The 27,274-nt window shown below is 42.8% G+C and overlaps 1 protein-coding gene across 1 annotated transcript in view; it reads right to left on the bottom strand.

Annotated features, from left to right (window-relative positions):
- Window positions 1–6,107: 6,107 nt before the first annotated feature.
- INPP5F (inositol polyphosphate-5-phosphatase F) overlaps window positions 6,108–27,274 on the bottom strand; it is a 52,135-nt gene continuing 30,968 nt past the window's right edge. Inside the window, exons 8-20 of the mRNA XM_089683361.1 lie at window positions 26,160–26,339; window positions 23,524–23,591; window positions 23,307–23,431; window positions 18,938–19,015; window positions 18,739–18,859; window positions 17,045–17,173; window positions 12,306–12,423; window positions 11,934–12,132; window positions 9,940–10,011; window positions 9,744–9,817; window positions 9,341–9,469; window positions 8,330–8,417; window positions 6,108–7,826 (exon numbers count right to left, since the gene is read on the bottom strand). Coding sequence (XP_089539487.1) covers window positions 6,779–7,826; window positions 8,330–8,417; window positions 9,341–9,469; window positions 9,744–9,817; window positions 9,940–10,011; window positions 11,934–12,132; window positions 12,306–12,423; window positions 17,045–17,173; window positions 18,739–18,859; window positions 18,938–19,015; window positions 23,307–23,431; window positions 23,524–23,591; window positions 26,160–26,339 — 2,429 coding nt within the window. The 3' untranslated portion in view covers window positions 6,108–6,778. The remainder of the gene's footprint in view (window positions 7,827–8,329; window positions 8,418–9,340; window positions 9,470–9,743; window positions 9,818–9,939; window positions 10,012–11,933; window positions 12,133–12,305; window positions 12,424–17,044; window positions 17,174–18,738; window positions 18,860–18,937; window positions 19,016–23,306; window positions 23,432–23,523; window positions 23,592–26,159; window positions 26,340–27,274) is intronic.

The raw sequence follows: 27,274 nt of genomic DNA, 5'->3' as shown, positions 1-27,274 counted from the left end.
CAGATGGGCTAAGGTTAAGGACCTTCTATGGCTCTTTCCAGCTCTCCTAGAGTAACTGCCTGTCTCCTGGAATCTCCTCCATGCTCTTGAGACTGTGCTGGGAGACACAGCAAACCTTCTAGTAATGGCATGTATTGATGTGCCATCCTGGAGGAGCTGGACTGCCTGTGCAACCTCTGTAGGGTCCAGGTATCACCTCATGCTACCAGTAGTGACACTGACCCTAGCCAAATGCAAAACTAGTGAAAAATAGTCAGAAAAGATGAGTAGGAAAAAAAATGTCATCTATCTATATGTATGTATAACACAATTGCTGCCAAAGGTCCTTTAACAAAGTACTAAGTAAAGAGTCTGACTACTTCAGTTTTCTCTTCTTAATAAATTCAGACTGTTCTAAAATTCTGTTTTCAGTTGGTTATTATGGGGGAACTGAGTGTAGATTACTGAGAGGGGAAAAAAAATATTTAAACAACTAGTATCAGGTATTTATTGAGAAAACAAATAGATATATACTCACAAACCAAAAGAGAATAAAAACAGAACAGGTAGTCCGCAATAACAGTCCAATGCAATACTGCGCCCTAAATAGGGAGGAGCTGACACATTTCGGGAGACGAACTCCCTTCTTCAGAGCTAAAGTGTGTACCTGCTGATCCAACACATATATACCAAAGAGAGCTAAGGAGGGGTTTTGGATTTTCTGACCTCCTTAGCACTCTTTGGTATATATGTGTTGGATCAGCAGGTGCACACTTTAGCTCTGAAGAAGGGGGTTCATTTTCCGAAACACATCAGCTCATCCCTATTTAGGGCGCAGTATTGCATTGGACTGTTATTGCGGACCACCTGTTCTGTTTTTATTCTCTTTTGGTTTGTGAGTATATATCTATTTTTCTCAGTAAATACTTGGTGTACCATGGTAATGCACGATGAGAGTGTGCCCTTGTTTTTTTAGCAGTATCCAAATTTCCTGATCTTTGAAGGGCTGCACCTCTCCATTTGGCATTCCGAATTCCTTTTAGTCTGCATGAAGATTTGAGTGCTGGTTTAGTTTGTTTTTGAACTGTAGGATCAGGCTGCAACATAACAAAAGTATAAAAAGTGAAGGGGTCTGAATACTTTATGAATGTGCTCTAGTATTTTTAGAAGATGGGTCAGCATTTGCTACCCACAAGTTTCTCTCTGAGGTTTCCTTTAAAAAAAACTCTTTGCTGAGACTTCCTTGGGACTGCAAGTTGACAAGCAATCTGCAATAAATTGAGCAGAACACCTATTGTGAAGTTTAGTTTCACAAGTGGTTTAGCAGCTTCCTTTACGATGTACTTTGGGACAGTCATCTAGCTGCCACCTCAGCTTGAAAGAAGAACCACTGCATCCTCTGCTCTAGTTTAAACCACTGAAAGTTCTCCAGATTCTTGACTGCAGGACACCACAGGCCTCTGATGTGTATATGCTATGCAGCAGGAGGGTGGATACTAGGCAAACAAGGGAAAGGCATTGTGGGCTATACCCTTCTGCCTAGGAAGAATGCACAATGGAAGCTTAGGGAGGTATTTACTAAAGCTGGAGAGTGCAAAATTTGGAACAGCTCTGCATAAAAACCAATCAGCTTCCAGGTTTCATTGCCAAAGCTTAATTGGAGAAGCTGAAGGTAGAAGATGACTGGCTACCATGCACAGCTGCTCAAGATTCTGAGTGCTCCAGTTATAGTAAATCCCCTCCTTTGTGTCCTAGAAGGGTCTTCATTTTTTGCAAAGGAAATAATACAATCTTGCAAAAATATGCATTTATTATTTTATGAATTTAGGCCTGCAAAGCACTGCAACTGCAATCAGGTGCAGAGCTGGAGGAAGTATCCATGGACTTGAATCGTGGTGATGTCACCCTAAATATGCTTTATTAACTAGTTTCTCTTCTGTGGTGTCAGATGGGACTTGTAGGTTTTTGGTTTCCATTCGCAGATTCAAATAAATGAAGGATGGGGCTGTGTATATATACAGTATTTGGAATTCACAGAAGGGGGAATGGGCTACTGCCAGGAACGCCTGCCACAATTGTATACATTGCATATAGGTCCCAAGGTCCCAAGAGGGGAGCTCTTTTAGTTAAGAGGTTTGGGTTTATACACCTGGATTTGCCACTCAGTGCCGATTTCATGACTATCGCAACTCAAGAAAAAGACATTAGGTACTTCTAAAGTAAGCATTTCTACAGCTGTAGACATGTCCTTGATGGCATGTTGCCACAACCATTAGGTCATCTGGTTTATACCCTGATCTGGGGACCCTTCTGTGGATGCCACCAGTGCGGTTGTCCCATGGGTACTGTATTCTTTAGTGTAGTGTTTCTTAAGCAGGGTGCTATTTGGATACTCAAAGCATGGGACACAGTTCGCCCTGTATTAGTATTATGAGTTGCCATGGTGTGGGCACGCTGGCCACCAGCATCATAACAACCAATGATTCTCTGGGGTCAGGATGCATGGAGTCCTTCCATTCCATGATAGTGGCTGGCTCACTTACACTATGCATGACTGGTCCAGGATAAGTGGCATGCATACCCACCCCTATGCATTCAGAAGAGGGATATATTTTTTCACACCCCCCGCCATGCTGTTGGCTGGGAAATGTGTGACTGGGGGCCCTGGCATGAATTGAATTCCATCAATGTGGTTGTGCATTGGGCCAGACTCAGCTTCCCCATTAGATTGGGGTGCCACAACTGAAAAAGGTTTGAGTAACATTTATGTCCCCCCCCCCCACATTTTAGATTGGGGTGCCACAACTGAAAAAGGTTTGAGAAACACTGCTCTAGTGGATGGAGCTGGCAGCCTTGTTCTGATGGTTTGATAAAGAGGTGTGTACCATCTTTACAGAGCCTTTTTGGCAGCTTTACTGAAGCAGTTCAGAATCTTCACACATAAATCTCTATGAATATTCATTTTAATTATCTAATCCCGTGAAACGCAAATTCCTACTCACTTTGATTACCCATCTACTCATGGGGATGCTTTTTTTTTAAACTAATTTAAGCAAAATGGAAAGGTTTTTTTGAGTGAAGACTATCACTTTGGTAAAATGGCCCCAGTTGTCTTTACCCTCCACTTGAAATCAGCCCAACTCTCTTGCTCTCCTCCTTTTGTCTGGAGGCCTGTGGTGTGGGACCTCAGGGTGGACTTTATCATCACCATTCCCTTCCTTTCAGGAGTGGCACTGGTTGCTTGATCCACCAAACTGTCTCTTGGCCACTGTTCCATGGTTCACGTTATACACTTCCCTATTGTGGCTCATTCCACACCCATGGCAAGTATGTGAGACTTTTCAGCCCTAGGCTTCTGTTTCCATGTCGGGCTTGGTTGCTACTGGTCCTCTATACACACACTTACCAAGTTTTAGCATATCGACATTTAGTTATTACCCAATGCCCATTTTAGCCATAAGATTTGTAGGAAGTTACAGTCCCTCTGTTCCCCCTAGACAGATATGCCTCATTATATTACAGGGATAGTGTGAGAAAATGGCATCTGCTTTACAGACAGCCTGCTCATGATGTTGTTTCCTAATATTTGCATTACTGAAACGCAGTCACAAGCCAACAGGCTGTCGTAAATCTGCAAATCTTTTGCCTCTTTTCAAAGTTTCCAGTGAAACTAATTGGACAGATTAGATTAGTGTTTCAGGGCATTGATGTCATAAGACTCAACACCTGCCAAGGAAGTGCTGGCGAGCTGAAGCAAGATTTTTCTGCACAATCTATTCCATCGTGTGTGTGGTACTTAGTCCAAAGATTAATTGGTTCCCTAGAGTTGTACATCCTTGGACTTAGATTATATTTTTTTGGCTGCATATATAATGATCACTAGTGATCCTGTAACACTCACCAATGCAGTTGTTGATTAGCCCTCCGGCTGTGAAACAGATTTCACAGAACTATTCATCTTGCAAAACTGTATTAATTTGTTCTGTGCCAAAAGGCGACTAAATCAAATGTTATTAGGCCATTTTCTCTCCAGGTTGCATGCTATTCATTATCATAGAATAAAGTGCATCAGCCTACCCCTCCCCTCCACCCTGTTCCTCTTTAATACTACTGTCCACCCTCCTCAGATGAAGCTTTGGTAGAGCTCTGAGATGCCACATTACTCCTAGTATGTTGAAATGTGCTAGGCACCTGGAACCCAATTATTTTGTATAGCTGGCTTGCATGTCATGGTTTCCTTTGGTGGTTCTGTATTTACTACCTTTAAAAGTGATTCTAAAAAGGAAAGATTTTTTTGTAAAAAAACAAACCTGTTATGCTTACTTGCTCTGTGCAATGGTTTTGCACAGAGCAGCCCTGACCCTCTTCTTTTTGGGTCCCCCAGCAGCGGTCCTGGATCCTCCCCCCTGCTGATTGCTCCCCAATAACAAGCATCTTGCTATGGGGGGAGGACTTGAGTAAACTTGCTCCTGAGCTGTGCATGTCCATTCGATCATGGCATGTGGCTCAGCCCCACCCCCTGCTCTCTCCTCATTGGCTTCCTAGCTGCATGACAGCAGCAGGACACAATGGCTCCCACTGCTTTACGAGCCAATGAGGAGAAAGAGACCCGATGCTCTCATGCACATCACTGGATTGAGATGGGGCTCAGGTAAGTATATGGGGGGGAACTGCACTCAGAAAGGGTTTTTTTTTTACCTTATTGCATAAATCTGATCAAAATAAAAATCCTTTAGCCTTTAGAAACGAAACACTTTAAACCAATAAAACCATTGAATGAAAAAGAGTAAAGCGCATCAGGAGAATACTGCATTGTGGCCAATACATGGAGGGGATAATCATAAATATTTATTAATATAATCAGCTCCATCTAGTTGGCCTAATGCAGTAATTTCCAGGTTCACTCTATATGAATGAATAACATTGGACCTGGAGAGAGAATGGCCTAATCTCAATTTTGTCTCCATTTGCACAGAACACGTGTACATACATGTTTTTAACCACTTCCAGTCCGGACACTTTTACCCCCTTCCTGTCCAGGCCAATTTTCAGCTTTCAGCTCTATCACACTTTGAATGACAATTGCGCGGTCATGGAACACTGTACCCAAATTAATTTTTTACCATTTTTTTGAGACAGATAAAGCTTTATTTTGGTGGTATTTATTCACCACTGGGATTTTTATTTTTTTTGCTATGTAAATGAAAAAGTCCAAAAATTTTGAAAAAAAGTGTTTTTTTACAACATTTTGCAAATAAATAATATTTCATCATAAATATTGGCCAAAATGTATTCCATTATCTTTTTAGTAAAAAAAAAAAAAAAAAGATCCAAATTAGTTTATAACCAAAAATTATAATTTTTAAACTTTTTTTTCCATTTTTATATTTTTTTTTTTTTACACATACTGTCACCTTAGCAGTACAGTGTCACCATGGTGACACTGTACTACTTGTGGGGGGTGATGAAGATTTTTTTTTTTTTTTTTTTTTTTTTTTTTTACACATTGCTTTTACATCCTATATGGGTGTAAAAGCAATCATTTCGCCTTCTCTCTGTCTGCATTCTTGCACTCATTGAGAAGTACTGAGTGAGCTGTGATTGGTCACAGCTTGTCACATGGTACAAGGCTGTTGTGAATAGCCTTGTACCATGTGACCTCTGTGATCATTCACAGATTTCACACGTAGTAAGCAATGATGTCACAAGTGACATCTTGCTTACTACTTTGCATGTGATCACTGATTGGCCAATCAGTGATCACATGATCGGGACCTCGTATAGAGGTCCCGTCCGACGATCGGTGTTTCACTGTGTCTGGAGGACACAGTGGGCACCGGATTGCGGTGCTGCGCGCTCCCAGGGAGCGCGCACAAGCAGGGTGCGGGAAGGCCGTTTAGAAACGGCCACCCGACCCTGCACTGCCACCGTCCGGCCGTTTATATGCAACGGCCGGTCGGGAAGTGGTTAAAGGATGAACAGCTCTGCAAATTTGTTATAAATACGACCCTTAGTGCCCATCCTCAAGGGTGGAATTAGTACCACAAATGTCTGCCGTGCTCCCAGCTGGACTTATTGAAAAATGTAAAATCCCCTTGATCATTAAATTGCACATTCAGTATACTGTATAAGGTATCACATTAAAGTATTTTTTTTTTTTATTAAAATAATTCCCTCTCATGACACAGAACAGCCACAAAACAAATAAATAATTTCAGTGAGACAGAGGCACATCACAAAGTACACAAGGTTACACATACTGCTGATGGATACAGTGGAGCGCAATCGATCACAGTTCAGAATAGTAGATTATAGAGAGAGCGGAGTACACAACTTCTATTCTACTACAGAACTGCCAAGGCCCCGAATCTCTAATAGTGCCTGTACCTTGAACTTTCCAGTGTAAAGGGTTGGTCCTTCTAATACTTTACTGGCCAGGCAGTGAAGGGTTTAATGCCTAGAAATCTTGTAGAAAGTTATAAGGCAAAGAGGGAAGACTGTGCAAATGGGAAATAAGGTGTCAGTGACACAATGATATACAGCATCTCACAGGTAACAATAGATATAAAATTCTAAAAAATAAATAGTAACTAAAATACAGTGCTTTTCCTACTAAAAAAAAAACCAAAACAACAAAAAACACAGAGGTTAAAGGAACAGTCTGAATACAATAGTGTTCGTTTACCCAGCTCCCGGTTTAACATAATTCCTATCTACAGCGAAAAAAAAAAAAAAAAAAATGTAAACATTATTGAAAGTGATGTTGTATATATGGATGGGAACTGCCGCATCATCTTCATTAAATTTGTATAATTCGTGTCTGACACTGTGTGAACAGTTCTTTGAAGTCATTTGGTAGCTGGGCTGGAACGGTTGCCGGCTCTGGAGACTTCTGCACTTTAGCCACAGCAAAATTAATCCCTTGTGTGAGTCCAGCTTGGGTGATGTTTGCCACTTGGACTACAGAACTGCGGATCTTGGCGAACGGAGAGACGACTCTGCTGCTATTGCTGTCAGCTGGAGAAGCTGCAGATCCAGGGCTTGACCGGCCAGAGGCTGCTGAAAGGTCTACAGACAATCTGGAGCCAGTGTCGGTTCCAGATACCTCAAGTTGTGAAGGCCGAGAAAGTTGCTCTGTTTCTGGGTCCATTACAGTAGATGTTTGAGGGGAATTATTGCTCAATAATACATGGTCCATTTGTTCTTTAGTAACACCATCGCCACCCTTGCAGTCACCATCTTTGGTCTGGGCATCATGGACAAACTGGTGGCAGTAAGCATCAATTGGGGTCCCAAAATCTATAAGAATGTTCTCCTCGGGTGATGCTTCACACTGGGTTACTTGGATCTCAGTGGGAATGTGAAGATTTACCTCAGCGCTACTGACAGACTGTGATCGGCTGCCTAATCGTGAACCAGAAGCAATGATACCGCAGCTAGGTAGTACATAGTCCACCTGCCCGATGTTCTCTATGGAGCCTATGACCTGCCCATCATCATCTGATTTAGGAATATAATCATCGGAATGAAAAGAGTCGCTGTCTGATGAGAGTTCCAAGTCTGACTCCATGTGATCTTTGGTCTCTGTGCTGGGATTTTCTAGACTGCTATCAGATTTCCACAGGTTGACCTGCAGGTTGGGTTTAAGGAAGCCCTTCACTTCTGCTTTGTTAAATGTACCTAACTTTCGAAGACTTCCAATGTTGGTTTGTTTGACTTTCTGGTTAAGGGACGAAAATTTACTCATCAAGAAGTTCTTGCTCTGAGCGAGGCCCATGGTGTTCATCCCTAGTTTCTGGCTTTTGGAATTTATCCCCATTATATCCTCATGAGGTTTGCTGCTCTTCCTGCAACAAGACAAGACAGTCACCATCTGGAGAACATACAATAAATAAACCTGCATTACTTGTACAAAAAAGGTCAGCTTGCTGTTTTGGGACTTCCAGAGACACTGCAAAGTGAAACAAAAAAAAGCGCACCAACCTTGCGCATTACCTCAGTAAACTGTGATTTTATTAAATTGAAAAGAATAGTCACAAACAACGAAGTAAATCAAGCATATAGGTCCTCAAAGGAACTTTAGGAGTGTAGAACCAGTGCGAGTCACATCGCAGGGGTAGACTCTCAAAGTAAGGCTGACGACTTTCGAAAGAGGTCCCTTCTTCATCAGAGCTCAGCCCCATAGAAACATAATTATGCCCCACACAGCATGCCTAATCCCTCCAGTATCAGACAATGGACTGAACACCATAGTAAAGCTGGTCTATGAGGTTTCACATTCTACCAACCACCACAGTTATTTTGCACAAATCCATCTCCTTCAGATACATATCATCAGCCACCTCCTCACCTCTCTAGTTTCTTCTCAATTACAGGGACGTCAGACTCCATGGCTTGTTTGGTAATCCGCAGCATCTCCGCTATACACAGCAGTGTGTCTGTAAATCAAACAGATTCTGGCTGAGACCGTAGAAAGATGTAAGTAAAAGGAACTGTACCTGGGTTTAATAAATATGAGTTTAGTATAATTTTCAATGTGCTGATATTTTGAGCTATTATTTTAGTGTTTATGTTTGGTATAACATTTCAGTCCACTACAATCACACGGTTACTGCTTAACAACTGCCATGATATTATGACCAGCCACGTAGGGAGTGAATTGTTTTCAGCCATCTCATGACTTGTACTGTGAGAAGAGCAGTAAAGCACAACCATTGTGTAGTGCTTAAAGAGGGAAGTAGGATGCTATTTATTTTTAATATGCCCCCCCCCATGTACATATATTATTACAAACTGCATATAGAAAATCCATACCAAATCCTCACAATAATCCCCAAATGTGCATTACAGATACATCAAGCTGATCTACACTACACTACACCACACCACACCACCCTTACATGGGTTCAGCAGCCACATATGGGTTATGGGAATAATGCCTTTGCTGTGTCTCATCTACTACCCTGGTAACCAGCCACAGAGCGCAGTAACCCAACCTTTAGAGTCACATATGGTTCTCAAACCCTTTAAGGACCTGGTTCTCTGCCCCACTTTCCATAAACCTTGGTTTCTTAGCTTTATAGCATATCTACTCATTGGTTTAAAGGTTTTCCTTTTTGTGCCATGTTTGATTTGGCTTCTTGACCAATGTGAGATGTGATTCATGAGAGTCCATAAACTATAAGCTACATTAATAGGCGTAAGCTTCAGAAGGGTCAGTCTTAAAAGATGCATCTTTGTATAGAGAACATATGTACACCAATATCTTACAGGTCCTCTTTGGACTGCAAGCTCCCATAAGCCAGCCACCACCTTCTCTGTCTGGCAGTTTTATGTAAAGCTCAAAATATTTTGGATTTACCTTTTCCATCTTCTTCAGGGCTCCGTGCCACAGCCCTCAATGTGTGGAAGTAGCCGCTGTTCCCCATGTATCTGTAGTGCAGCCGCATACATGAGAATTTGGGCTTCCCAAAAAATGTAGGTTCGGGGCCTGAACCAGAGGAAAAACATTACAATATGGCAGCAGGTTGCAAAAGACACCAAGGAGAAGACAGAAAAAGATGGATCTGGACGGAGAAGCAATAAAGGAGACAAGACAGAAGCACAAAGAACAACTGAAGAACAGGGCACTAGAAAGAAAATTTGGATGGAAGCCGAGTGAGACCCACATCTCCGCACAACAGCAGAGGAAAGTCTCAGCCTAAGCCAGTTAATAAGAGCAATTTATTACATTTCTAGATTACATCCAGCAACACAGGACTCACCAATCTCAATCTTTTCCAAGTCATCCAAACTTAAGCGCTGATATTGATTCACTTTGTCCACCTCGTCATCATAGCTGAACAAAAGCAGAAACAGAGTTAGCAATGGGCATAGCCATATTCTCCCAAAATGGCCCCCGCTCAATGACACTAGACATTATGAGAAATAGAAGGGCGATGAGGTTTGTTTGTCACTTACTAGGCCACATAATAAGCACAATTTGAAAGCAGCAGGAGGACTTCAACATCTTTGTGGGTGGCATCAATGAGGCTACAAGAAAATGAGACAGTTAGAAGAACACAACGGAGCAATTACTGGTACAAAGATTTCCCATAAAATAGGACTCCGCGCTAGAGGGAGGAGCGCATCCCGCCCCAGACTCCGCGCTAGAGGGAGGAGCGCATCCCGCCCCAGACTCCGCGCTAGAGGGAGGAGCGCATCCCGCCCCAGACTCCGCGCTAGAGGGAGGAGCGCATCCCGCCCCAGACTTTGTCCTAGCACATCTCCTTCATATCGTATGTATGTATCTTTGTATATGTGTATATGCATGTGTATATATGTATGTATATGCATTTATAAAAACTACAAAAGATTGCACTTTAAATAACCCCCTCCAACCCCTCATCTTATAACAAGTAGAGGAGGTGGAGCTTTGCTCCCAAGGCATCTAGCCCTGGTTATTTACTACTTGACCTCCATACAGGCTGGTCATTGGCTCTGAGGAAAGGGATTCGTCCCCGAAACACGTCAGCCATTTGACCGCACTGACAGTGAGAACACCTTGCCTGCCGTTGTGGCCATTGTCATTTTTCTATGCTTTTTAGATACATGCTTCGTCTGTATGTTATTATTTTTTCACACCTTACAATAAACCTTGGATAATGCACTAGGTGTGTGCGCCACCCGTTTTCTCTTTTTTCTACATCTCCTTCATACTCCACACTAAAGAGCAGAGTACATTTTCCCCCGACTCCATACTAGAGGGCAGAGTACATTTCCCCCCTGACACCACACTAGAGGGCAGAGTACATTTCCCCCCTGACTCCACACTAGAGGGCAGAGTACATTTCCCCCCTGACTCCACACTAGAGGGCAGAGTACATTTCCCCCTTGACTCCACACTAGAGGGCAGAGTACATTTCCCCCCTGACTCCACACTAGAGGGCAGAGTACATTTCCCCCCTGACACCACACTAGAGGGCAGGGTACATTTTCCCCCCTGACTCCATACTAGAGGGCAGAGTACATTTTCCCCCCTTGACACCATACTAGAGGGCAGAGTAGTACAACACTAACTCCAAGTGACTGGGGCAGAAAGTAAAGCAGCTTGTGAAGGCAGCAGGATACAAAGTAAACAAAGGGACTTGTCAGAGGGTGAAAGTGGCTGTGCAGATTATTGTGCATCAAGGACAAGATAGGCACAGGGGCTTCTTTAAAGTAGAACTATAGGCAAAACATTTTTTTGTAGGATTATAACCACTGTCTGTTTATTGATTATAACCACTGTCTGTTTATTTTTTGCCATCTGTGTCCCATTGGGGAGATTTACCTTCACTTTCTGTCCCATAGCCAAAACGAGAAGTGAGAGGAACTCCCTTGGAGACCCCAGGTCACCAGATCTAGTGTCTACACTGGAAAATTTCCCCTCTGGTACTTGTCTGAGGACAACCAAGAATTTGGGATTTTTTTTTACTTTCAATTTTGATGATAATGGTAAACAGGACAAAAAGAGAGGGTGAATCTCCCTAATGGAGGCACAGACTCCAATAAAAACCTAATAGGTGTTCTAATCCATCTCCACGCCATGCAAAACTTTAATAAAAGGAAAAAAAAATTTTGCTTATAGTTCTACCTTAACTCACATTGTAGAGGCAGGACTGCCACACCATATGAAAAGAAGTGTTAAAAAGAAATATGAATGCAATTTAAAGACTATAGGAATAGCAATAGGACAGCGAAACATGTCAGCTGTGGGTAGGCCTCACCCAGGGAACAGACAATGTGGAGCTGGGAGGACACTATGGCTAATAGGGGAATCCACTATATGACTACAGAATTAACATACAAAGGTTCTTTGCTGTCTTTGCTCTTGCTTGATAAGATGAATAATTAACAGTAGCAATCACAATAGGGTTTATGGTCTTCGGTGTGGGCAGCATCATGTCAAGGTGAGTTCTCTGCTGCAGACACACCTGGGGTCGCAGTCGATAAGTGCCCAGCCGCCGTGGAACTTTTCGCTGTCTGGCAAGAGGATCTGCATGTAGTTCTGAAGCAGCTGGCTGATGAGCTCTTGGTGGTTCCTCTGGCTCTGTCTGTGGAGAGCCTCGTGTTCCTTCTCTTTAGTGAATATGGAGTAAAGATCTTCTGTCACTGGGACCCCCTGCATCAGATCTACAGAAAACACAACCAGAAATGAGCAGCTATGTTATATACAGTCTGAATGTGACATCAAACCTATACCATAGCAAGACTTAGTGCAAGCATCACGTAGGTCACGTGAAAATCAAAAGGTCACATGTACATGACACACACTTACAGACTTACACAGCTCTGTGCACACTTACCTATCACAGCCTGTCGGTATGCATCTTTGAATCGGTTTAAGTAGTATCGGTTGGCAGAGTTTACTCCGTCTTTCATTACACCGGCCAATTTCCTCTCTCCAGTGCGTGTGAAATCCCCCTGTGAGGACATTCGATATTAGAAAAAAAAAAACAAATGCCAACAGCAGCCAACCTCCCCAAACATACAAGAGATCAATGTCCCTTCACCGTTATGTTGGAGGGGATCTGGAGAAATAGGTACGGTATACCATATATGGTGGGGATGCCCAAAAATCCAGGTATTTTGGAAGACAATAATCCATTTGATAGGAAAGTTAACAGAAATAGACATAAATCTAGACCCAGAAGTATGTATTTTGCATAATATGGATATAACAGTAAATAAATATAAAAAATCAGGGATATGGTACTATATAAATGCTGCAAAAGCTCTGATACCCAAATTCTGGCAGAGAATGGAAGTGCCGAAGGAAGAGGATTGGATAGAAAGAGTAGAGCAGATTAAAAAGATGGAAAAACTCTGTCATAATCAAAAAGATAAGATGGAGGCCTATTATGGGAAATGGGAGAATTGGGAAAGAGCTAGATTATACATGAAGTATAGGAAAGAATAAAGAAAATAATAGAAAAATTTCACTTGCTGTTATAAGAAGTTGCAGAGAAAATGAAGGGAAGGGAGATGGGGATAGGGTGGGGGGAGGAGGTGGGAGGGAAATCTGGAATAGAGCAAATAAAGTAGAAATGTTGGATATTATAATGTATTTTTTATATATACAATATGATGATGAAATGTATTTAAAATGGAAAATTAATAAATATTTAAATTATAATAAAAAAAAAAAAAAAAAGAGATCAATGTCCCTCTACACCACAACTGGTCATCCTTCCAGTACAGAAGATCAGCGTCACTCCCCTATATTGCAGGTCAACCCCCAGAATACACAAGATCAGTGTCAGTGTCAATCTGCTCCACTGCTGGACAGGCTTCTCACACATACAGGTTTTATTTACAAAGCAAACATATCAGGATACTTATTTTAAAAAAATCTGATGGTTATATTTTTTTTTTTAGCAGAGTCCAGTGAGATTTGAAAAAGGAGTGGCATGGTAAAAAAGAAATCTTCTTATCCTTGTCTTAAAGCATTGCGAATTGAGCCCATTGTGAGTACATTACATCATACAGAGGTGAAGGTGGCCCCAGTTTTATACCAGGGCAGATGTTCACATAAAACCACAAGACATTACTGGGATGGCTACACACCAATGTCGACAAGACAGTTTATATAGTTCAGGAGTGACATCACCGCTCTCCAGATAGAAGTTATTATAGAGAAGTAACATCACCGCTCTCCAGATACAATTTAAAAAATGCAGGAGTGACTTCCCTGATCTCCAAATACACTGCTCAAAAAAATGAAAAGAAGCATTTTGAAAACACATCAGATCTCAATGGAAAAAAAAATCTCATGCTGAATATCTATACTAACATGGACTGGGTAATGTGTTAGGAATGTAAGGATGCCCCATCATTTGATGAAAATGATCGACCTACAGAGGACTGAATTCAAAGTCGCCCTGAAGATCAAAGTGAAAAAATGATGCAGCAGGTTAGTCCACTTTGCTGAAATTTCATTGCAGCAACTCAGAATGGTCCTCAGTAGTTCCTATGGCCCCCACGTGCTTGCATGCATTCCTGACAACGTCGGGGCATGCTACTAATGAGAGGATGGATGGTGTCCTGGGGTATTTCCTCCCAGATCTGGACCAGGGCATCACTGAGCTCCTGGACAGTCTGAGGTGCAGCCTGGAGTTGTCGGATAGACTAAAACATGATATCCCAGAGGTGTTCTATTGAATTTATGACTGGAAAGTGTGGGGGCCATTCAATGGTATCAATTCCTTCATCCTCCAGGAACTGCCTGCATACTCTCGCCAAATGAGGCCGGGCATTGTTGTGCACCAGGAGGAACCCACTGCACCAGTGTAGGGTCTGACAATGGGTCCAAGGATTTCATCCCGATACCTAATGGCAGTCAGAGTGCCATTGTCTAGCCTGTAGAGATCTGTGCGTCCCTCCATGGATATTCCTTCCCAGACCATCACTGACCCACCACCAAAACGGTCATGCTGAACGATGTTACAGGCAGCATAACATTCTCAATGGCTTCTCCAGACCCTTTCACGTCTGTCACATGTGCTCAGGGTGAACCTGCTCTCCTCTGTGAAAAGCAAAGGGCGCCAGTGGCGACCTGCCAATTCTGGTGTTCAATGGCAAATGCCAATTGAGCCCTATGGTGCCAGGCAGTGAGCACAGGGCCCACTAGAGGACGTAGGGCCCACTAGAGGACGTTGGGCCCTCAGGCCACCCTCATGCAGTCTGTTTCTGATTGTTTGGTCAGAGACATTCACACCAGTGGCCTGCTGGAGGTCATTTTGTAGGGCCCTGGCAGTGCTCATCCTGTTCCTCCTTGCACAAAGGAGCAGATACCGGTCCTGCTGATAGGTTAAAGACATTCTATTGCCCTGTACAGCTCTCCTAGAGTAATAGCCTGTCTTCTGGAGTCTCCTCCATGCTCTTGAGACTGTGCTGGGAGACACAGCAAACCTTCTGGCAATGGCACGTATTGATGTGCCATCCTGGAGGAGTTGGACTGCCTGTGCAACCTCTGTAGGATCCAGGTATCGCCTCATGCTACCAGTAGTGACACTGACCCTAGCCAAAAACGACGAGCAGGGAAAAAAAAGTAAATGGCCCCCACCTGTAAAACCATTCCTGTTTTGGGGATCGTCTCATTGTTGCCCATCTAGTGCACATGTTGTTAATTTCATTAACACCAAAGCAGCTGAAACTGATTAACAACCTCTTCTGCTACTTAACTGACCAGATCAATATCCCAGGAGTTTAATTGACTTGATGTTATACTCTGATTAAAAAGAGTTTTTCTTTTTTTTTTTAGCTGTGTATAAAAGTTATATTTTACAGCAGCAATGACATAAGCACAGTATACACTGCAAACACCTACAGTCATGGCCGAAATTGTTGGCACCCTTGATATTTTTCCTGAAAATCAAGTATTTCACACAAAAAAGGTATTGCATTAACACATGTTTTGCTATACACATGTTTATTCCCTTTGTATGTATTGGAACAAATATAAAACAGAGGCAGAAAAGCAAATATGACATAATGTCACACAAAACCCCAAAAATGGGCTGGACAAAAGTATTGGCACCCTTAACTTAATATTTGGTTGCACACCCTTTGGAAAACATAACTGAAATCAGTCGCTTCCTATAACCATCAATAAGCTTCTGACACCTCTCACCCGGAATTTTGGACCACTCTTCCTTTGCAAACAGCTCCAGGTCTCTCTTATTGGAAGGACACCTTTTCCCAACAGCAATTTTAAGATCTCTCCACAGGTGTTCAATGGGATTTAGATCTGGGCTCATTGCTGGCCACTTCAGAACTCTCCAGCGCTTCTTTGCCATCCATTTCTGAGTGCTTTTTGACGTATGTTTGGGGTCATTGTCCTGCTGGAAGACCCAGGATCTTGGACGCAAACCCAGCTTTCTGACACTGGGCCCTACAGTGCGACCCAAAATCCTTTGGTAATCCTCAGATTTCATGATGCCTTGCACACAGTCAAGGCACCCAGTGCCAGAGGCAGCAAAACAACCCCAAAACATCATTGAACCTCCACCATATTTTACCGTAGGTACTGTGTTTTGTTCTTTGTAGGCCTCATTCCGTTTTCGGTAAACAGTAGAATGATGTGCTTTACCGAAAAGCTCTATCTTGGTCTCATCTGTCCACAAGACGTTTTCCCAGAAGGCTTTTGGCTTACTCAAGTACATTTTGGCAAACTGTAGTCTTGCTTTTTTATGTCTCTGTGTCAGCAGTGGGGTCCTCCTGGGTCTCCTGCCATAGCGTTTCATTTCATTTAAATGTCGACGGATAGTTCGCGCTGACACTGATGCTCCCTGAGCCTGCAGGACAGCTTGAATGTCTTTGGAACATGTTTGGGGCTGCTTATCCACCATCCGGACTATTCTGCGTTGCAATCTTTCATCAATTTTCCTCATCCGTCCACGACCAGGGAGATTAGCTACAGTGCCATGGGTTGCAAACTTCTTGATAATGTTGCGCACTGTGGACAAAGGCAAATCTAGTTCTCTGGAGATGGACTTGTAACCTTGAGATTGTTGATATTTTGCCACAATTTTGGTTCTCAGGTCCTCAGACAGTTCTCGTCTCCTCTTTCTGTTGTCCATGCTTAGTGTGGCACAGACAGACACACAATGCAAAGGTTAAGTGAACGTCTCTCCTTTTTATCTGCTTTCAGGTGTGATTTCTATATTGCCCACACCTGTTACTTGCCCCAGGTGAGTTTACAGGAGCATCACATGCTTGTAACATTCTTATTTATCCGCAGTTGTGAAAGGGTGCCAATACTTTTGTCCAGCCCATTTTTGGAGGTTTGTGTGACATTATGTCGAATTTGCTTTCTTTCCTCCCTTTTTTGTTTTGTCCCAATACACACAAAGGGAATAAACATGTGTATAGCAAAACATGTGTTAATGCAATACGTTTCGTGAGAAATACATGATTTCCTGGAGAAATATCAAGGGTGCCAACAATTTCGGCCATGACTGTATATGGCAGTATGATGTGGGCGACACTGTAAAAGACAAATTTTGGAATGGTAAATATGGAAAAGTGAAAGTTGATAACAGACCTTCAGAGCGGCTGTGCCTGCATACTGCTTGCTTATGGAATCTCCGTTGTTTGCCCACATAATTTGGTAAAGTCGGTAGCACTTCATTGGCAGCAGCTGCTCTGGGGGCATCACACCAAGTTTCTTCAGCTGGGAGTACAGATAAGAAAACTTATTACTGCTTCACATTACCTGTAAAAATTATACATTAATAGAACATACACCACCTAATGCTCCACACCAGACAACTGTGAGGAGAATAAAATTGACAGAAGGACTCAAGGTAACATAGCCCTGAGATGAGTCTATAAATGACGGAAGGAGTCTGGAAGGGGACTACACCTGACGGAAGGAGTCTGGAAGGGGACTACACCTGACGGAAGGAGTCTGGAAGGGGACTACACCTGACGGAAGGAGTCTGGAAGGGGACTACACCTGACGGAAGGAGTCTGGAAGGGGACTACACCTGACGGAAGGAGTCTGGAAGGGGACTACAATTGACGGAAGGAGTCTGGAAGGGGACTACAATTGACGGAAGGAGTCTGGAAGGGGACTACAATTGACGGAAGGAGTCTGGAAGGGGACTACAATTGACGGAAGGAGTCTGGAAGGGGACTACAATTGACGGAAGGAGTCTGGAAGGGGACTACACCTGACGGAAGGAGTCTGGAAGGGGACTACAATTGACGGAAGGAGTCTGGAAGGGGACTACACCTGACGGAAGGAGTCTGGAAGGGGACTACAATTGACGGAAGGAGTCTGGAAGGGGACTACACCTGACGGAAGGAGTCTGGAAGGGGACTACACCTGACGGAAGGAGTCTGGAAGGGGACTACACCTGACGGAAGGAGTCTGGAAGGGGACTACAATTGACGGAAGGAGTCTGGAAGGGGACTACAATTGACGGAAGGAGTCTGGAAGGGGACTACAATTGACGGAAGGAGTCTGGAAGGGGACTACAATTGACGGAAGGAGTCTGGAAGGGGACTACAATTGACGGAAGGAGTCTGGAAGGGGACTACAATTGACGGAAGGAGTCTGGAAGGGGACTACAATTGACGGAAGGAGTCTGGAAGGGGACTACAATTGACGGGAGGAGTCTGGAAGGGGACTACAATTGACGGGAGGAGTCTGGAAGGGGACTACAATTGACGGAAGGAGTCTGGAAGGGGACTACAATTGACGGAAGGAGTCTGGAAGGGGACTACAATTGACGGAAGGAGTCTGGAAGGGGACTATAAATGATGGGGACGACTCTGGGAAAGGACTATAAACAAACAATAGGATATCTTTTGGAGGGGGAGGAAACTACCAAAAAGGATAGGAGGAGTGTGGGAGGTGAATATAAACCGGAGGACAAATATAAATAACAGATTGACAAAGAAGAAACCCCTCAAAACGCAAAGTAACTTGGATCATTTCATAGATGTCCTACATTACATATCTGGATGACCACATTAGAAGGCATCAAAAAGGGCAGAATAGGTCTAGAACGTCTGTAGAAAATGAGATGACAGAAGTTGGGGTGGGGGGGCGACTATAAGCAATATAAATTTGAAAAGAAGTTAGGCGATGTGACTGACAAGAAGGTAAAATGAAGGGTAGGTGGAGAGACCAGGAAAATATGAAACATTTAATGTGCTGGGCAGATTAGAGATAATGAAGTAGGAAGTGCATGGAAAGGTGTATTATCTTTGTAGATCCAACAATATTACCTGATGTTCCATGACAACACGAGCAATGGCAGCTTGAACAACATTGGTCCTATCCAGGCAGTCCATACAGTTCACTCGAAAAATGCCTTCCTGCTTGCAGATGACTCCAGCCTGATCCACCCTACCCATAAAGTAGACATATGTAAGTATCCATCTCCACAAAGTCTCAGAATCAGAGTCTTACAATCTGCACACTCACCAACACCACTTCATGTCAGTTATGATATCACTGATGGCGTCAGTCAGCGTCTGCACATTCTCAAACTTCATCCCACGACTGATGACATGAAACACAACCAGAGAAGAGGTAAAGAGGAGCCCATCTGAACGACCATCTCAATATTACATAGTATCCCAGGCCATTTACTGAAGATGACCCATAATTCTCCATCAGGATCTGAAGTTCTAATATATTATCAGCAGCAATGACAAGGGGGCAGGGCCAGTCTGGTCTTATTGACCAGGTCTTGTGTGACTAGCATAGGGGGCCCCACAATCCTGAATATCCTTACTATGTTTTATTGGTGGTCAGTGTGTATAAAATGTTTTGCTTTTATTAATTCAGAATCAAAAAGTGTTAACACACTGAGCTCAGTAGCATAATGATAATAAACAAGACTAAGTGTAATACCCCAAAGAAAAGTCAACCTTTCACCCCTGAAAGTGCAATTATCAAAACCTTTTCTACATAACCTGTATACAATATTAATCTTCCTGTAAGTGACCAACGTGAGTCCAAAGTGTCCACAACAAATATAGTCCAAAATGTCCACAGCAATTATTATTCAATCTTCTGGGAAAATCCAGGATACCAGGACAGCTCCAGCAGCAAAGACTGACAACTTGGCAGAGAATTGTAAAAATCCAGATGATTTGAAGGCCACGGGTGATGGCTTGTAGTTGGTCACATACACGTTCAGATGCACATTAGGTAAGCGCAATATTAATAGCCAGAGGTCCCCTCTTATCCTGTGGAAGGTGCAGTTCACACTGGACAGGCTGTCCCACAATACTGGCGCCTCGAGAGATCTTCTCTACTGGTGGAAGCTGCGATGGGGGTCAGCTTATATGAGTCACTCTCCTCTGGGCCTCAGGGTGGTCACCATATGGTCCTGGGGGGTTAAATGCTTGATGTGGAGCAGAGAATAGTGGCCATAGTGTAGTAGGTCAAAATATAAATTCTTTTAATAATGGTTAAAAGTGATGCATAAATAAAAAGCAAATGGAGGCTATCGCCAATGAAATGTAGACAAAGCATGCAGCAAAACCGTTCATAAACCATTTAGAAAAACTGACCAGCTGGATAGTTATGGGGCCACCGGACCTCCTAGATCTGGTGGCGTGACGTTTCAGGTGTGTATGGCTCCTCCTTAACACGTTTCGCACACAAAGTGCATCCTCAGAAGGGGTGATGCCAAGTTGTCAGTCTTTGCTGCTGGAGCTGTCCTGGTATCCTGGATTTTCCCAGAAGATTGAATAATAATTGCTGTGGACATTGTGGACTATATTTGTTGTGGACACTTTGGACTCACGTTGGTCACTTACAGGAAGATTAATGTTGTATACAGGTTATGTAGAAAAGATCAGTAGCACAATGGTTTATTATTTAAAGGATAAGTTCCCCTATTGTAAAAAAAATTTTTTAAAAATTAAATATGTGCATTTTTTTCTCATTTTACACTGCAGTCTGTAAAGCATTGCACCCACAATCAGCAAATCACGGATACAATGCCAGGATCCTGCAGACTCTCAGCTGTTTGCCCGTACCTCCCGGGCAGACAGTTACTGAACTGCAGGAAGAATCAATGAACTACAAGGGCGCTCACCAGCGACTTCACTGTTCGTTGAGAACTACAAGCCGTCCGCCACTGTGGCAGATGGTACTTGTATTTCATTAATTCACAGAAAACTGAACTAATTACGTGGTTGTGAGGGTGGAGCCCTGTGAGGGGAGTGTGGGCAGGTGCTGTACTGTAACATGTTACATCCTAAATACAGGAGTAACAGGTTACAGGTGGTGAACTTATCTTTTAAAGTTCTGAATTTCTTTTGGGTTTCTAAATAATTACACACACACACACAATATAAAAAGTCTACACACCCCTGTTAATTTGTCAGGTTTCTGTGATGTAGAAAAATGAGACAAAAGATAAATCATTTCAGAACTTTTTCCACCTTTAATGTGAACTAAACTGTACAACTCAGTTGAACAACAAACTGAAATATTTTAGATGGAGGGAAGTAAAAACAAAAAAAAACTAAAAAAATATGGTTGCATAAATGTGCACACCCTTAAACTAATACTTTGTTGAATCACCTTTTGATGTGATTCCAGCACTCAGTCTTTTTTGGGTATGAGTCTATCAGCATGGCACATCCTGACTTGACAATATTTGCCCACTCTTCCTTGCAAAAACACTCCAAATCTGTCAGATTGCGAGGGCATCTCCTGTGCACAGTCCTCTTCAGATCACCCCACAGATTTTTGATTGGATTCAGGTCTGGGCTCTGGCTGGGTCATTCCAAAACTTGAATCTTTTTCTGGTGAAGCCATTCCTTTGTTGATTTGGATGTATGCTTTGGGTCATTGTCATGCTGAAAGATGAAGTTCCTCTTCATGTTTAGCTTTCTAGCAGAAGCCTGAAGGTTTTGTGCCAATATTGACTGGTATTTGGAACTGTTCATAATTCCCTCTACCTTGACTAAGGCCCCCAGTTCCAGCTGAAGAAAAACAGCCCCAAAGCATGATGCTGCCACCACCATGCTTCACTGTGGGTATGGTGTTCTTTTGGTGATTCACAGTGCTGTTTTTGTGCTAAACATATCTTTTGTATTATGGAAATTTTAAAAACTTCAACCTCAGTTTCATCAGACCATAACATAACACATTTTCCCCACATGCTTTTCGGAGACTTCAAATGTGTTTTTGCAAAATGTAGCCGGGCTTGGATGTTTTTCTTTGTAAGAAAAGGCTTCCATCTTGCCACTCTACCCCACAGCCCAGCATATCATGCTTTGGAAGCTCTTTGAGGACCATGGCTTTTGCTGTAGGATGCGACTAAGAAAATGTCAGGAAAGACCTACTAGAACAGCTAAACTTTATTTGGGGTTAATCAGAGGCACTTTAAATGATGGCAGGTGTGTACTGACTCCTATTTAACATGATTTTGAATGTGATTGCTAAATTCTGAACACAGCTACATCCCCAGTTATAAGAGGATGTGCACCCTTTTGCAACCACATTATTTTAGTGTTTTAGGTTTACTTCACCCCTAAAATATTTCAGTTTGTTTTTCAATTGAGTTGTACTGTTTATAGGTCACATTAAAGGTGGAAAAAGTTCTAAAATTATTTAGCTTTGTCTCATTTTTTTTTTACATCACAGAAACCTGACATTTTAACAGGGGTGTGTAGACTTTTTATATCCAATGTATACACACACACACAAATTATTAATATTGTAGCATTGATATAATAAATGATTTGGCTTCATGCCAATTTCTGCAAGAGGGCCATAAAGCATACATTCAGGCACAATTCTCCACCTGGGAGTGACGGGTGCAGTGTACAGACCACTGCAAGCAGCCTGTTAAAACCAATGAAATATGCAGCAGCTGTACACTGACATAAGCGTATCAGAGAGGTACTTCTGTACAGGGCAGCGCATACATCTGTGTATGCAAGTACTGCCCATGTGTGTGTATACCCGGCATACAGCCCTTACAAATTTCAGTCTGTCAGTGATTTTGATAGGCTGCTGGCAGCTGCCTGTTTGCTTCCCCTGTGACTCTCAGGCAGAGAACTGCACCCCTCTTAAGTGTACTTTTTTATGTATGTTTAATTACTAAGAAGCTCTGTGTATAAAATCCTACCAGGATGTGGCATGTAGCCAAGTCTCAGGCTCTAGTCATGGCTCAGGTTCTATGATTGTTGCCGTGTGAAATAAAAGTGCTTTATGGACTTCAGCTTGCATCTCTCGGAAGAACCCTAAAGCAGCTCCAGAAGGAATCAAAGTGTGGATCACAAAACTACAATATCATGTTAAGACCCGTATACTGTGTGGATATCTGGTCATCCTTGAGCAGTTCAGAGTAGCCCCCTGCTGAGTGACGTACAGAAATTTTCCAGTTCATTTCCAGCTGTGGAAAACCTTTTCCACTGCGGGTAGGTGAACCTGCCCTCATAAATGGAAAAGGATACAGCTCTTATATTTTTTGGACTTACAATTATTAAAACAAAAAAAAAAAAAAAAGAAGAACTATGAAACGTAAGAGATGTACCCTGTGCCATTTATCAAACTAAAAAAAAAATAAAAATCCTACTTCTAGCTAATGCAGGGAATCCATCATATTTTTAGTACTAATCTGGTGACAAGACAAACCAGACCAGCAGCTGGAGAAAGCAGATGGGCATAATAGCCAAGCTCTACGTCAGTCTGTTTGATATTTATTAATAACCGTCTGAGTTAATGCTGCCACAGCTCAGTAATGTTGGCACTGTGCGGTGTAAGGGCCACACAAATCTGGCCTACAAGAGAGGAATACAATAAATCGGGAAGATGAACCTACCAATGTTCATGAAAGTCAAAGCTGATGTAGGTGAGATTGGGGCAATTAAACATCAGGACCTGCTTCAGGTAGGCATCGCCAATGATCTTCTCCCTACCAGCCTGGTCCACAAGATTAACGATAACCTGTCATGTACAAAGATCCACAAGAGGCCTGGTCATAAATACAAGAACACATCATCACTTGCATCCCAACCCTGAATGACAGAAAGACCTACCTGCTTCTTATAGATCTCAAGTTCTTTATTAAAGTGTAGGCAGAAATATGGGCTGGTGTCCTTCTCACCTAAAGGAAGGAATCAAACCAGACTGAACGCAACTTTCTGTACAATATACTGATCACTGGTGTAAAAAATATACAATTCAATAGTTTTAAATCAATATATAATAATAATAATATACTTCATAATATTATGACGTATATACCATTAGCTTGAGAGTAATACTAACACTTACAATTCAGGAGTGTATGAAACCCAAGAATCCACAGTACATACTGATTAACAGGACATAATATTCTGTCTCATATATACTGATCAGTGGAATAAAATAACACAATTCTTCCTCATTATAGATCACTGAAGGTTATAACACAATAAAACACTCATAGAATACCGATAATTGAAGCATTAAAAAATAAACTTTTTGACATATCCCGCATCTCTTAGAGTGTTAAAGTGTAACTAAAGGCAACACATTCTTTTTTTAGTTTTTTATTGGGTGGAGAGTGTCCATTTTTAATGTGGTGTGCACTTGTTAGGGAGATTCACCCTCTCTATTTGTCCTCTTTACCATTATCATTGAAAGTAAAAGAAATCCCAAATTTTCGGTTGACACCAGAACAGTAATAGAGGGGAAATCTTCCAATAGGGACGCTAGTTCTGGTGACCTTGGTGACACCCCTGTGATTCCCTCAGTTTGGAAAGATTTCCTTTCACTTCCTGTTTTGGCTTTGGGACAGGAAGTGAAGGGAAATCTCCCAATTGGGACACCTGCTGTCTCAATTAGAGCATGGCCATGTGGGGCTCTGCCCGCATTCATTCACAGCGTTTAGTGAACAAATTACAGTAGCGATGTATTGATACCACTTTTTTTTAGCAATGAGTACCGATACTTTTTTTTTTTTAAAGTACTTGCCAATAAAAATTACTGACGATTAGGGAGATCATAATGAAGAGGAGGAGCAGCAGGGATGGGGTGCAGAGGTCAGGATGAGAGTGGGGTGTGGGTGTAGGGTGAGAGAAAGACAAAGGGGCAAAAGCGTGCGGGGGGAGAGGGGGGTCCAAGATAGAGAAACAGTAGCAAGAGAGGGAGAAAAAAAAAAGAAAAAAGGGAGGATTCTCTATGGCACTACATACCCAGCATGGCAGACGCCAAAGGGTTGACACTACAGCCTGTCGGAGATTATTACTGTATATATACACACACACACACACACGGGGGAGATAGAGAGAGAGAAGGAGGGAGAGAGAAGGAGGGGGAGAGAAGGAGGGGGAGAGAAGGAGGGGGAGAGAAGGAGGGGGAGAGAAGGAGGGGGAGAGAAGGAGGGGGAGAGAAGGAGGGGGAGAGAAGGAGGGAGGGGGAGAGGGAGGGAGGGGGAGAGGGAGGGAGGGGAGAGAGAGGGAGGGGAGAGAGACAGAGAGGGGGGGAGATGGGGAAGGGGGGAGAGAGAGAGAGAGAGAGAGAGAGAGATACACACATACATATACTGTATATAGGCAGTACAGGGTTAACAATGGTCCTGATTACAATGCAGCTGTGGCCCAGTCCACACTCACAGGGCAGCGCAGGGTCAAACCATGGGGGTCAGTCTAGCCCAGTGTTTCTCAACTCCAGTCCTCATGGACCCCCAACAGGTCATGTTTTCAGGATTTCCATTATTTTGCACAGGTGATTTGATCAGTTTCACTGCCTTAGTAATTACCGCAGCTGTTTCATCTGAGGGAAATCCTGAAAACATGACCTGTTGGGGGTCCATGAGGACTGGAGTTGAGAAACACTGGTCTAGCCTGATTAGCCAGTGTGTCTCCTCTCCCTGCAGGCAGTACATTAAACACTGGACTCCTAATTGCAGCCTCAGCCAGCCTGGGGGGGGGGGGGGGGGTAGCACAGGGTTAAACCCAAGTTCCTCATTAGCCAATCAGCATGCTTCTCTCCCTGTGGAGGGAGGAGGGGAGCTCTGAGGCCAGAGAGAAGAAAGTCTTCACTGGGCTGAGAAAGGCACCCAGGCTGTTCCTCATTCCATGCATAGCAAAGTGTACAGGTGAAGAGTCGCTCCTCATGCCCATTTAATTACACTTCAGCTGTCAGCAGGACCCGGAGGCCTGGTCCTTAATAACCACTAATTGCCGGCATTCTTTTTTTCACATTTCCACTGTAAGCTATGGAATCTCGCTGACAGCTGCAAGAACCAAAACTAAAAAGATATCAGTTTCAGGTATCGGTGCATTTGCAGGAGTACCAATACTTGTGCAAATGTCTAGTATCGGCACAGGTATCGGTGTAACCCTATTTTACAGGATGTAGAGTAAAAAAAAATAAATAAAAATTATAATAAATTTTTTTGCCTGCAAACAGATTTTTTTTTTTTTTTTTTTTTCTACAAAAAGGTGAACTTAGCCCTTAAGGATGAAATAAATAGTTGTGCTCCCTCTGCCATCCATTGCCTCTGGAGCAGCTGCACTACTGAGAAGTGAAGAAGGTGGGTCCATTCACAGTACAGAATATACACGCAGCACAGATTGTCCATGGTGCAGACACCACACATTGAACAGACCTTGCATGGCACGCAGAGCACCCATCTGAGGTGACTCAGCCTTTTATTAGGCACCTTCCAAGATTCCATGACATGTACCTTTATCTAGGCGAGGACGCGGATTATAGCGATACCCCACTTGGCTCCAGAAGACTGGCACAGAGCCACGGGTCTGTACAAAGGAGAGTGTGTGATTGTGGACGTGGATGAACTGCTCTGTTTCCACATAGTTTGCCACATTCCCAGCTTTATCCACTCCACGACGCTTGTATCTCATTCCTAGAAGAAGAAAGAATCTTTATATACACCTACTGACAACACATCCCCTACCATCGCCCCCCACAAGACATTTCCCCCCTCATCAGCCCCATAGAGATCCCCCCTCCCTCACTGACAAACACCCCCCCCCCCCCCCCCCCAACATCCCTTCTCCCACAAAGGCATCTCCCCCATCGCCTACCATAAACACTCCCACTCTTTCCTCAATGGCAACACTCCACTGACATTATTATTATTATACAGGATTTATATTATTATTATTATACAGGATTTATATTATTATTATACAGGATTTATATTATTATTATTATACAGGATTTATATTATTATTATACAGGATTTATATTATTATTATACAGGATTTATATTATTATTATTATTATACAGGATTTATATTATTATACAGGATTTATATTATTATTATTATACAGGATTTATATAGCGCCAACAGTTTGCTCAGCACTTTACAATATAAAGGGAGACAATACAGCAACAATACAGTTCAATACAAGAGGGATAGGAGGGCCTGATCCTTGGAGCTTTCAATCTAGGACATCTTCCCCTTTTCATTGGTGATGCCCCACAGAGGTTTGCACCCCTCTTCACCAGCAATGCCCCAGAGAGACATCTTCCCCATTCACCAGTAAGACATAAGTTGCAATTGTGTGGTATCATTACAAGTAGTCATTACAACTCAAACCATTCATGCTGCTACATGCATTCACCGTGAGGTCATCACAGAGGACAAGGGGGCACTCTTTATGTCTGGAGGAAAAGAAATGTAATCTCCAAACACAGAAAGGTTTCTTCACAGTGAGAGCTGTGAAAATGTGGAATAGACTCCCTCAAGAGTTGGTTCTGGCCAGCTCAGTGGATTGCTTTAAAAAAGTCCTGGATTCTTTCTTAGATACACAGAATATAACTGGATATAACAT

The sequence above is a fragment of the Staurois parvus genome, unplaced genomic scaffold, assembly GCF_062004578.1.
Source record: "Staurois parvus isolate SC_StPar_1 unplaced genomic scaffold, SC_StPar_1.0 ptg000307l, whole genome shotgun sequence".
Lineage (NCBI taxonomy): Eukaryota > Metazoa > Chordata > Amphibia > Anura > Ranidae > Staurois > Staurois parvus.
Note: the sequence above shows the minus strand (reverse complement) of the source record. Positions and strands in the feature narration are given on the sequence as shown.